General features: G+C 36.1%; 1 protein-coding gene across 1 annotated transcript in view; it reads right to left on the bottom strand.

Moving 5' to 3' along the window:
• The window catches only part of LOC117325990 (caspase activity and apoptosis inhibitor 1-like), a 109,988-nt gene that overhangs the window by 76,102 nt on the left and 20,368 nt on the right, over positions 1–13,518 (bottom strand). The window contains exon 2 of the mRNA XM_033882541.1: positions 13,333–13,500. Coding sequence (XP_033738432.1) covers positions 13,333–13,500 — 168 coding nt within the window. The remainder of the gene's footprint in view (positions 1–13,332; positions 13,501–13,518) is intronic.

The raw sequence follows: 13,518 nt of genomic DNA, 5'->3' as shown, positions 1-13,518 counted from the left end.
ATATAAGTATAGGATACAGTATATAAGTATAGGATACAGTATATAAGTATAGGATACAGTAGATAAGTATAGGATACAGTAGATAAGTATAGGATACAGTATATAAGTATAGGATACAGTAGATAAGTATAGGATACAGTAGATAAGTATAGGATACAGTATATAAGTATAGGATACAGTAGATAAATATAGGATACAGTAGATAAGTATAGATAAGTATAGGATACAGTAGATTAGTATAGGATACAGTATATAAGTATAGGATACAGTAGATAAGTATAGGATACAGTAGATAAGTATAGGATACAGTATATAAGTATAGGATACAGTATATAAGTATAGGATACAGTAGATAAGTATAGGATACACTAGATAAGTATAGGATACAGTAGATAAGTATAGGATACAGTAGATAAGTATAGGATACAGTATATAAGTATAGGATACAGTAGATAAGTATAGGATACAGTATATAAGTATAGGATACAGTATATAAGTATAGGATACAGTAGATAAGTATAGGATACAGTAGATAAGTATAGGATACAGTATATAAGTATAGGATACAGTAGATAAGTATAGGATACAGTATATAAGTATAGGATACAGTAGATAAGTATAGGATACAGTAGATAAGTATAGGATACAGTAGATAAGTATAGATAAGTACAGGATACAGTAGATAAGTATAGGATACAGTAGATAGGTATAGGATACAGTAGATAAGTATAGATACAGTAGATGAGTATAGGATACAGTATATAAGTATAGGATACAGTAGATAAGTATAAGATACAAGTATATAAGTATAGGATACAGTAGATAAGTATAGGATACAGTAGATAAGTATGGGATACAGTAGATAAGTATAGGATACAGTAGATAAGTATAGGATACAGTATATAAGTATGGGATACAGTAGATAAGTATAGGATACAGTATATAAGTATAGGATACAGTATATAAGTATAGGATACAGTAGATAAGTATGGGATACAGTAGATAAGTATAGGATACAGTAGATTAGTATAGGATACAGTAGATAAGTATAGGATACAGTAGATAAGTATAGGATACAGTAGATAAGTATGGGATACAGTAGATAAGTATAAGATACAGTAGATAAGTATAGGATACAGTAGATAAGTACAGGATACAGTAGATAAGTATAGGTTACAGTAGATAAGTATAGGATACAGTAGATAAGTACAGGATACAGTAGATAAGTATAGGTTACAGTAGATAAGTATAGGTTACAGTAGATAAGTATGGGATACAGTAGATAAGTATAAGATACAGTAGATAAGTATAGGATACAGTAGATAAGTATAGGATACAGTTGATAAGTATAGGATACAGTTGATAAGTATAGGATACAGTAGGTAAGTATGGGATACAGTATATAGTATAGGATACAGTAGATAAGTATAGGATACAGTAAATAAGTACAGGATACAGTAGATAAGTATAGGATACAGTATATAAGTATAGGATACAGTAGATAAGTATAGGATACAGTAGATAAGTATAGGATACAGTAGATAAGTATAGGATACAGTAGATAAGTATAGGATACAGTAGATAAGTATAGGATACAGTAGATAAGTATAGGATACAGTAGATAAGTATAGGATACAGTATATAAGTATAGGATACAGTAGATAAGTATAGGATACAGTAGATAAGTATGGGATACAGTAGATAAGTATAGGATACAGTAGATAAGTATAGGATACAGTAGATAAGTATAAGATACAATATATTAGTTTAAACATCACAGAGATACTTGATGTCAGAACAATATATACTCTAAGAATTACAGACGGAAAATATCTTAAAGTAAACTGCTTATAACTTTTTTGTTTTAACTAAATGAATTTTTTTCTCTTTGCTATTTTTACATTACCTAAGAAATGTGTTTGGAATAACCCGAATAAAACAACAGATGCGAGGACTGAGATAGGGCACTTCTACCCTCGTGGAGGTCAACGTCCCAGAGACTCAAACAAATTCCAATAATCCTACAACTTATCACAGGATTCAGATGTTAAGTTATCGTCAGCAAATGTGTTTAACAAATCTACATCCCTCTTTAAAATATTTAAGATCTCTGGACTTTTGGACTCCAGAGTATTTTGGCATCTCTCTGTTGGGGGGATAGAAGGTGAATGGAGGGCGAGGGAGGGAGCGATAAGTCTGTTTTGAAACAACATCAAACAGGTTATTTATTGACAGAAAATAAAATGTAATTCGAAAATTTCTCATCTGTCAATCAATTCCATTTTCAGTTTTCTAGTTTAGTTTGGTGGGATATATCAATGGTGTTTTATTTGAACAGCTGTACAGCTTTACAAGAATCTTTTGCTTGGACAAGATGAAAAAACGGAGGAACATGCATCATTGGATTTGCTTCACATCAAAGCAGCTAAGATCTTTCAACCTCACACTCCCGGTTAGTTTATCTATAGACAAAGTTTATTACTTCAATCTCCTTTATCAAAACAGAAGCTTCTAAAATGGAGTAAACTACATACCAGGCTGCCTCCCCCCTCCCCTCCCTCTCCACGGCCACCCTTCAGGTCAGCGAGGTTTACCTCGCCAGAAACCTCCACTTCAACCCCATGTTGATCATATTTTTAACAAAAATTTCGTCTAAAGCTGAAGTATATCATATTGACTATTTTGTATTAATATTTACACCATTACTATTCCAAATCAGAATTTCATACATAAACAAGCTGCCCAGAAATTCCCAACTTCCGCTGTAAATTTCAAAATAAATCGGTTTGTATATACACATATTTTTGACCCTTTAATGTTTTATAACATATGGTCTCGGGGTAAACCTCCATCAATCTCATGCTGGGCTTCAATTCACTCCAAGCTTTTCCAAATATTTACATAATTTCTTTTTTCATGAAACGATTTAAACTTCTCATTAGAGTCTATTGCGTTTACATATAATATTTCTATCATAAAATCTATCCAAGACTCTAATTACAAAATCTTGGGAAGTTTTTACACAAAAATGCTTTTGAATAACAAATGATTTTTACATTAAAATTTAATTTGGGAGAACATCTGGTTTCCTAGCAATGGTTCCAGTCTCAGGTTGTATTAGCGCTGACGGTTCTAACTGAATTATCAGGACAGCCCTGCAACAAATTTTGGCAGTATCTAAAAATAAACTTAAATACCCATAAAATTTAGGAATGTCTAAAATGACTGGAAAGAAAATTCAATTTGTATAGGAAATTGTCTTTTAAATTAAATTCAAAATTTGCTTGAAAAGATGTGGCTCAGAAAAACAGAAGATGACAAAAACATGTGTGCCACTTTCAGATTTAATGATCATAAAAAAAAAATCATGAAAACCTTAATTTTCAAGACAAGAGCTCTGGGGAAAATGGAGGTGAGTTGAGGAATAGATGGGAAAAGTTGAGTGTCAGTAGTCAGAGTCTAAGTGGGTAAATTTACTGTGTCTGACCATGTTGCGTACATTGTGACAAATCAAATTGCGGTGTTCTGAAGGGACAGGTTCCAGTCGGCGTCTAGCTACGACGTCATAAAGCCAGGCCTCCGTGGAATTACCGCCGATAAATGACAATTTTATTTTTTCTTCATACAGGGAATTGTCAAGTTCTCAGCTGTAGAGTGTCTCTTACAAATAAATAATCCCACGACCTAAACACCAGGGACCCCAACCAAATCACTAAACACCACATCGAATCAAAATCTTTTATACTCACAATCTGATTTTTCCTACAAAAATTCTCCTAATATCTTACTTTATGTGTCGCTAAGGGACACATAGTAGCCTTAAGCTCCAAAGACAGCACAAATGTTGATATTTTGAATTAGGAAAGAATAGTCAAAGTATAACACCTACTTAGCATATCTATTTGTTTTTCATTAATATAAAATATTTATTTTCATAAAGACATGCTTTTGATGATTTTAGGATTGTTTTTACTTACCTGGGATAGCTAAAAGCTGTTATTATCTACAATAATTGGTGTCATTGCCAGATTCAAAGACAATTTATCCATGGTTAATTTGCCAATTTTGAAAGTTTACCTTTAGAAATTGTACTTTATGTAGAATATTTACACATAAGTTTTTTTAAAGTTTTAAAATAAATCAGTTTGTTAAAATTATTGTACATGTATAGGGCATATATGATTATACGTGTCATATCATATCAATACTGTAAGATTAATTATCTCCCTTTCTCTAGTTCCATTGTTCATGTGTCCAGACAAAGATTTAGCCAAAAGGTCAGGTTAAAGGTGTCCCAATATTCTTGGTTGCGTTTAATATGTCCAGACAAAGATAAGTAGTAAAAGGTCAGGATCAAGTTGTCTCCCTTATCCTAGTCCTATTTCAAAGGTGCCCAGACAAAATTAAAGGACAAAATATTTGTCGAATTTACAAGTTAATCAACAGAAGAATGTAGCACATACCATACCTTTTTATAACAATTCAAACTGGAAAATCAAATTCAAGAAATATTTCATGAAATTTGAACATTCACTAAAAAATATTTAAATTGTTTCTGTTTAATCAACAAAATATGCATGAGTAAGCTAGCTGTGTGTATGTGTAAACTAGCTGTGTGTAAGTGGTATCATCGTGTGTAAGTGAGATCACTGTGTGTAAGTGAGATCACTGTGTGTAAGTGAGATCACTGTGTGTAAGCGAGACCACTGTGTGTAAGTGAGACCACTGTGTGTAAGTGAGATCACTGTGTGTAAGTGAGACCACTGTGTGTAAGTGAGACCACTGTGTGTAAGTGAGATCACTGTGTGTAAGTGAAATCACCGTGTGTAAGTGAGATCACCGTGTGTAAGTGAGATCACTGTGTGTAAGTGAGACCACTGTGTGCAAGTGAGACCACTGTGTGTAAGCGAGACCACTGTGTGTAAGTGAGACCATCGTGTGTAAGTGAGATCACCGTGTGTAAGTGAGATCACTGTGTGTAAGTGAGACCACTGTGTGTAAGTGAGATCACTGTGTGTGAGTGAGATCACCGTGTGTAAGTGAGACCACTGTGTGTAAGTGGGATTACTGTGTGTAAGTGAGATCACTGTGTGTAAGTGGGATTACTGTGTGTAAGTGAGATCACCGTGTCTAAGTGAGATCACTGTGTGAGTGAGATCACTGTGTGTAAGTGAGATCACTGTGTGTAAGTGAGACCACCGTGTGTAAGTGTAAGTGAGATGACTGTGTGTAAGTGAGATAACTGTGTGTGAGTGAGATCACTATGTGTAAGTGAGATTACTGTGTGTAAGTGAGATGACTGTGTGTAAGTGAGATCACCTTGTGTAAGTGAGATGACTGTGTGTAAGTGAGATCACCGTGTGTAAGTGAGATCACTATGTGTAAGTGAGATTACTGTGTGTAAGTGAGACCATCGTGTGTAAGTGAGACCACTGTGTCTAAGTGAGATCACCGTGTGTAAGTGAGATCACCGTGTGTAATAGAGATCACTGTGTGTAAGTGAGACCACTGTGTGTAAGTGAGATCACTGTGTGTAAGTGAGATCACTGTGTGTAAGTGAGATCACTGTGTGTAAGTGAGATCACTGTGTGTAAGTAAGACCACTGTGTGTAAATGAGATCACTGTATGTAAGTGAGATATATGTGTGTAAGTGAGATCACTGTGTGTAAGTAAGACCACTGTGTGTAAGTGAGATCACTGTATGTAAGTGAGATCACTGTGTGTAAGTGAGACCACCATGTGTAAGTGAGATCACTGTGTGTAAGTGAGACCACTGTGTGTAAGTGAGATCACTGTGTGTAAGTGAGACCACTGTGTGTAAGTGTGAGATTACTGTGTGTGAGTGAGACCACTGTGTGAGTGAGATGACTGTGTGTAAGTGAGACCACTGTGTGTAAGTAAGATCACTGTGTGTAAGTGAAATCACTGTGTGTAAGTGAGATCATTGTGTGTAAGTGAGACCACCATGTGTAAGTGAGACCACTGTGTGTAAGTGAGATCACTGTGTAAGTGAGATCACTGTGTGTAAGTGAGATCACTATGTGTAAGTGAGATTACTGTGTGTTAGTGAGATCACTGTGTGTAAGTGAGACCACTGTGTGTAAGTGAGACCACCTGTGTAAGTGAAACCACCGTGTGTAAGTGAGACCACTGTGTGTAAGTGAGATCACTGTGTGTAAGTGAGATCACTGTGTGTAAGTGAGATCAGTGTGTAAGTGAGATCACTGTGTGTAAGTGAGACAACTGTGTGTAAGTGAAATCACTGTGTAAGTGAGACCACTGTGTGTAAGTGAGATCAGTGTGTAAGTGGGATCACAGTGTGTAAGTGGGATCACTGTGTGTAAGTGAGATCACTGTGTGTAAGTGAGACCACTGTGTGTAAGTGAGACCACTGTGTGTAAGTGAGACCACTGTGTGTAAGTGAGATCACTGTGTGTGAGTGGGATCAGTGTGTAAGTGAGACCACTGTGTGTAAGTGAGACCACTGTGTGTAAGTGAGATCACTGTGTGTGAGTGAGATCACTGTGTGTAAGTGAGACCACTGTGTGTAAGTGAGATCACTGTGTGTAAGTGAGACCACTGTGTGTAAGTGAGATCACTGTGTGTAAGTGAGACCACTGTGTGTAAGTGTGAGATTACTGTGTGTGAGTGAGACCACTGTGTGTGAGTGAGATGACTGTGTGTAAGTGAGACCACTGTGTGTAAGTAAGATCACTGTGTGTAAGTGAAATCACTGTGTGTAAGTGAGATCATTGTGTGTAAGTGAGACCACCATGTGTAAGTGAGACCACTGTGTGTAAGTGAGACCACTTTGTGTAAGTGAGATCACCATGTGTGAGATCACTGTGTGTGAGTGAGACCACTGTGTGTAAGTGAGATCACTGTGTGTAAGTGAGATCACTGTGTGTAGTGGGATCACTATGTGTAAATGAGATCACCATGGGTGAGATCACCGTGTGTAAGTGAGATCACTGTGTGTGAGTGAGATCACTGTGTGTGAGTGAGATCACCGTGTGTAAGTGAGATCGCTGTGTGTAAGTGAGATCACTATGTGTAAATAAGATATCACTTTGAGTCTGCGTAATTGTTTACTTATGCCATTCATTCCTTGTTGATTAGCAGTAATGTAACGTTTATCTTCGACTGATAATTCTATTTGACCTCCCTAATCTCCCTCGTCCCTAATTAGTGACCCTAGGTGCCATAACACAGGATTAGACAACTTGTAAGCATGTGAGGGAGGCTGAACTTGTCCAGTTAACAACATAATCAAGGCCTTGCCACTATCACATGTGCATCATTTATAAGGTTCCACTGTTTTGATGCCCTGGGCTACACTGGAAATATTTGCCTATAGTTAAAGATATTTGATGGACAGATACGTATTGAGACAGTTTAAGGCTGGTGACACATTGGCATAAATGTGACAGGTAACAATGCTGACCATTGGTCAGATCATTATAACGACTATAAAAACATCATAAAGACTCCCATTGTTTTTTGTGTATTACTTCATCCAGTGCACCTTCACAAAACCTATCAAGGATTGTAAACCCTGATCTGACCCCAATATGTCTGATGGTAAATCTGTACTATCATTAGTCATTCTTATACTATTCAGCTGGTAGTTTGAACACATTAAGGCCATTTTGTGCTTTTTGTCATTTTTTCTTCTATTTTTTTTAAGAAAATGCCATCCTTTTGATATAAATAGCAGAAATATGAAAACTCATCTCCACCAAAATTTGTAATTATTCGCTGGACAATAGCCAATGCTGACGGAACGAGGCATTGATCTATGATACCCTTGGGTCACCTCAAATTGCTTTTGTAGCATTAAAACAAAAGGTTATAAAATTCCTTGACAAGCCGCAAAGCCGCTGGACTGTCCAATCCTACTCCTCACATCCATCGGTTTCTATTGATAATGTAATCCGGCCAGCTTGAAATGATTATAAAATTCTTATGAGGCTGTCAGATAGCCTTCTTAAATCAATGTAGACAAAGACATGACCAATCTACATACAAATGAAAATTTGGGACCGCTAGCCTTGGAAATGATTTCAATTGTCTGCTAATGCTACCCTTTATAGGTTGAACTTTTCAAACCTGTAATTTTACCGGGGAATTCATTTGGAGAGCAAATATATAAATAACATGATTACCGCATGGCGGGCATCACGGTAGCCCATAGGTGTCTGATCGACTGGACCTGGCTTTTCACAAGTAATAAACAATAGACTGGAGAGGATAATTGTTCCCGAACTTCTCCACCATCACCACCAGATCTAGGCATCGGTTCTTCTCTCACTATAGTGGCCAGGCGGCCATGCTAGCCACCTCTCCATCAATATTTCACACAGCCAAGAAATATGACTTCAAAAAATATTGGCACATAAAAAATTTTGGCAGAAAATATGACAACTGCCTAGAACTAAATTGAACGTGGTAAGGAGTACAGGTGATACAGGCTGTAGAACTGTCTACAGTAATTTAACAAGGGTGGAACCCCCCCCCCAAGGAAGTAGCAAGCCATTCAAATATTTGTTTTCACAGCATTTATGCTGAGAAGGAGTTAATATAAGAATGTTTAGTCTATAAATGGCCTTACATAATGTACAGGCTGCCCCCTGGGTCTCAGTGCAATTCCACAGAGGCAGAAGTCAGTTACTCCTTGTAGACAAGGCCTCACCTCAAAATCCACCTCAAATATAATCAGTAATCACTACAGTTATGATGATTATGGTCCTGATGGAGTAATGGCAGCTTAGTGGATATTGTGCAGTGTGATGGAGGCTAAAGTGCTTGGGGACATGCACTTCCCAGACTTACATTAGCATGAGGCACAAACTATTGACTAGACAGACTTTATTTCATTTCATAATATAATTTTTTTCTCAAACAGCTGTCGTATCTTTATCTATGAATGTGCACTAATGGATTTTTGAATATGCACACAAATGTCTTGGAGACATGAGACTGTGACAAAATCTTAGGCTCTGTGGTAGAATCAAAACAGGAAAGAATCTCACTTCTTATATTTCCAACTTGTGTGAATGTAAAATTGAAGTTACAGATCATCAAGCTACAGTAAAATATTGCAGACTTCCATATGTAAATACTTCCCAGCAGATGCAGCTACTGTTTTATACAGCTAGGTATATTGCATCACTGTTTCCTTAGAGACAAAAGCTAAATGTGTGGAATATGTGTAACACTTTTTCAATTTCTCTTTTACAACATGGCCATACTTGCCATACTTCCCTATTCCTTTTTCTAATTACATATAAGAATAAAATCATTAGTAAAACTTTGGTATTCATGATTTCTAAAATACAATTATTCCATCATGAAAGCGAAGCTTAATATTAGTTGTTGAACAGAGGTGCATATACATATTTTTTTTTATATATATTTTTAATTGTTGAAAAACTCTCTCAAATGAAAATTCCAGGAAAAGTTGATAAGAAAAAAAATACAATAATAGAACAAAGGGCATTGATTACCTATATACATGTAAGTATTAACAGTTAAGAACATCAGGATAATCCATTATAATTATTTTTTGTTGTTTAGAGGATTGGATGAGGAACAGAAATGAGAAGCGTTAAACAGATTCAATGTGTGTTCAGGTTGTCCCCCTTGACAATTCAATCATCTTCATCCGCTCATAGATGCAGAGTTGCTCTTTTTGATATTTAAAAAAAAAATGTCAATAAAAGCAGTAAAGTTACCATAGCAACGGTAGATACACAAGATTCAGAGAAACCTGACACTATTAGAGATTTCTTTGTAGAAGATCTAATATGTATTTCTGTAGCATATGTACATGATAATCAGAAGCCATTGTACCGACTGAACAGTGAAAATGTCACCGTTATCAATATTTACAATATTTTTGTACGTACAAATATGGCTGGGAACGGATACAGACAGAGATCATGTTTGATTTTATTAACCGTACATCAATAATTCAGGGCCATCCGTCTTCTCAAGATGATGTAATTGTCCCAACAACACAGGGTAGAAGCCGACAGTCCAGTGGGTACAATGCCATACATAACACTTAATGGACACAAGTTCACAAGAAATAACACTAATTTAATTTCAACATGCCTGCCCAGGGTATTATGCTTTCTTTTCACCTGATGGAGTTTGGGTTCAGGAAGGGCACTAGACCTCATAAAAGCTTTATCTTTAAAAGAATGATTAAATCCAGGAAAATCAATTGCACATACATAGCCAATGAATTTTTAATGACTAAAATCCACAGTTAAAAGTCCACAAAAAGCAATAATTTAACCTGTACGGAACACTGCCACATTGGGGCCTGGGACTGCACCAGGTGACCTCTCCTTCTCTTTAACAATAAGATTTTAATTTGCTATTTCTTAATAATTAATTACCTGAATCATTATATCAACATTTGAACATTGTAATACCCTGATCCCATATCTAATGAGACATTCCGAGATAATATATGTCCCTGGGTCAGGCACGGCTGTGGTATGGTGGGGGGAGGGGTAGATTCCCCACCGGCAAGGGGATCAGGCAGGAACAAGGTTGAGATCTCAGCCCCTGGAGAGAGGACCAAAGGAGGTTGGACACCATCTCTGGGAATCAAAGAAGTTATGGCTAGGCATAGCATGCAACAGTTATGGATTACATGTAGATAGTCCTTACAGGCGCTGAATAGGGCCTATATGTAAAGCACGAAGATTGATATTCCCTATGGGTTATATATGCTGAATTGAAATTTATTTTATATTGATATTTAAAACAGTCACTGAGACAGCCATTAGCTAAAAGTCATGGAGGAAAATGGGAAAAAAACCAATAGATTTTCCACAGATATCATATGTCGTTACATTTTAGCAGATTAGATCCAATATCTGGAATATCTCCATTATATTGTATCTATTGAAAATAGAAATTTAACAATTTAAATTCAATTAAGCTCAAACTACAAACAAGATATCAGAAATATGTGCAATTTTGTATTATTTCTAAAAATCAATTACGACCAATCAATTGCTGTAACATGTAACCCTTGCATTTAGTAAAAATAAAATTGTAGTCATGGATACCCCTAGCTCTTAACCAATAAAATTGTAGTCATGGATACCCCTAGCTCTTAGCCAATAAAATTGTAGTCATGGATACCCCTAGCTCTTAGCCAATAAAATGGTAGTCATGGATACCCCTAGCTCTTAACCAATAAAATTGTAGTCATGGATACCCCTAGCTCTTAGCCAATAAAATTGTAGTCATGGATACCCCTAGCTCTTAGCCAATAAAATGGTAGTCATGGATACCCCTAGCTCTTAACCAATAAAATTGTAGTCATGGATACCCCTAGCTCTTAGCCAATAAAATGGTAGTCATGGATACCCCTAGCTCTTAGCCAATAAAATGGTAGTCATGGATACCCCTAGCTCTTAGCCAATAAAATTGTAGTCTAGCTTTTAGTCAACAAGAGGCCCATGGGGCTTAACAGTCTTCTTAGTTCTGATGTGTACACTGATAGATGATGTTTGACTTTTAAACCAATAATTAACACATCTCAGCCCTTTGACCTTGAAAGATGGCCAGGATCATTCATTATGAACAAAATTAGAAGCCCTGCATTACAGCATGCTACTGGCCCAATATCATGATCCCGGTCCTCTTGGTTATTGAGAAAAAATTCTTTGAAAGATTTTAAGACATTTGACCCCTGTGGCCTTCAAAGACGACCAGGGTCATTTATTTGAACAAAATTAGTGGCCATGCAATCCAGCATGCTTCTGGCTCAATATCTTAATCCTGGGCCTCCTGGTTGAGAAGAAGTTGTTCAGATTTTAAAACATTTGACTGCTGTGACCTTGAAAGAAGGTGAAGTTCGTTTATGTGAACAAATCTGGCTGCTATTTATCCCAACATGCTACTGTCCAAACATCTTGAATCCAGGTACTTTGGCTATTGAGAAGAAGTTGTTAAAGATTTGAACACATTTGACCCTTAAATTAAGTCGAGGTCATTCATTTGAACAAATTGGGTAGCCCTTCATCCTGGCATGCTACTAGCCCAATATGATTATACCTCTTGATTATAAAGAAGTTGTTTCAATGGAAATGTTGCCGCTGGACGGAGAGACAAGGATGTCCAGATAGGATACCCCTATCACTTACCCAATGAATTTGTAGCCATGGATATCTCCATCATCTAGCAAACAAAATTGTTATCATGGATACCCCTATCACTTAGCCAATGAATTTGTAGCCATGGATACCCCTATCACTTAGCCAATGAATTTGTAGTCCTGGATACCCCTATCACAGCCAATGGATTTGTAGCCATAGATTCCCTTTATCACTGAGGAAATAGAATGGTTTCCTCTGAAGGATGTATATATTGTAATGTTTATCTGGGTCTAAGGTTCAAAGTTCACAAGTCATTATTAAGAGGATTGGTCAAGGGAGATAATTCATGTAATTTGTTCAAAGGAACAAAGTAAAAACCACGGAAGCAATAAAAAAGATCAAAGCTGTTTAACTATCACCTTTTATAATGCTGATAATTAATCAATCTTACTAGTAACATCCCTAACAATATTTATCCTTTTAACAAATTTAAGAATGTATCTGATAGATAAACATTTTTGTATATACGTGTACATTAAGTAATGCTTTAAAATTATTTTAGAAGTAAGATTTTGTTGATAGATTTTGTAAAATATACCTTTAGCATCTACCAAGTAAGTAATACACCATGTACCATATAATCATGTGACAGTATTTATCCAGCAGCATTGTTTTATTATATTTATCCAGCAGCATTGCTTTATTGTATTTATCCAGCAGCATTGCTTTATTGTATTTATCCAGCAGCATTGCTTTATTGTATTTATCCAGCAGCATTGCTTTATTGTATTTATCCAGCAGCATTGCTTTATTGTATTTATCCAGCAGCATTGCTTTATTATTGAAGTTTTGCTGTTGTAAAGGTGGCTTTATCATTTTCCAGGGGTTTTATATTTTGCTATTTTCAAGGAAAATAAAAAAGAATGAAATTAATGTCAGTTTCCATAATTTCCATGAAAAGGAAATCCCCTTTTGCTGCAAACATTTTGTAAAACTTTGAAAAATTTGAGCTATCCAAAAAAATCAACGTTAACTGTATATTGGTTGTTGCTCAATTAAGTTTTAACGTCTGACAGTTATTTGCTGCTTTAGACACGCCAAATTTAAACTGATAGCATTCAAATGTTGTTTATTGGCCTGTAACACCATCTTTAGCAGGTTTTCTATTCTTTCTTTTGATTTTTGTTCTTTGTTTTCAGTTTTCTTCACCTTGAGAATATCAGGAAGGTTCCTCTGTAAGCTGCCTCCCTTCAGACATCGGAACATTTGCTCTAACATCTTTCGTCTATCTTTTATATAGTCACCAATTGGTTTCAGCTCCTTTTCCAGGTCAAGGTCACTGTCAAGGTCATTCTCTGAGCTACTCCTCTTTGTAGACTGAAGAAGAAAATGGAA

Source organism: Pecten maximus, chromosome 4 (assembly GCF_902652985.1).
Source record: "Pecten maximus chromosome 4, xPecMax1.1, whole genome shotgun sequence".
In the NCBI taxonomy this organism is placed as follows: Eukaryota; Metazoa; Mollusca; class Bivalvia; order Pectinida; family Pectinidae; genus Pecten; species Pecten maximus.
Note: the sequence above shows the minus strand (reverse complement) of the source record. Positions and strands in the feature narration are given on the sequence as shown.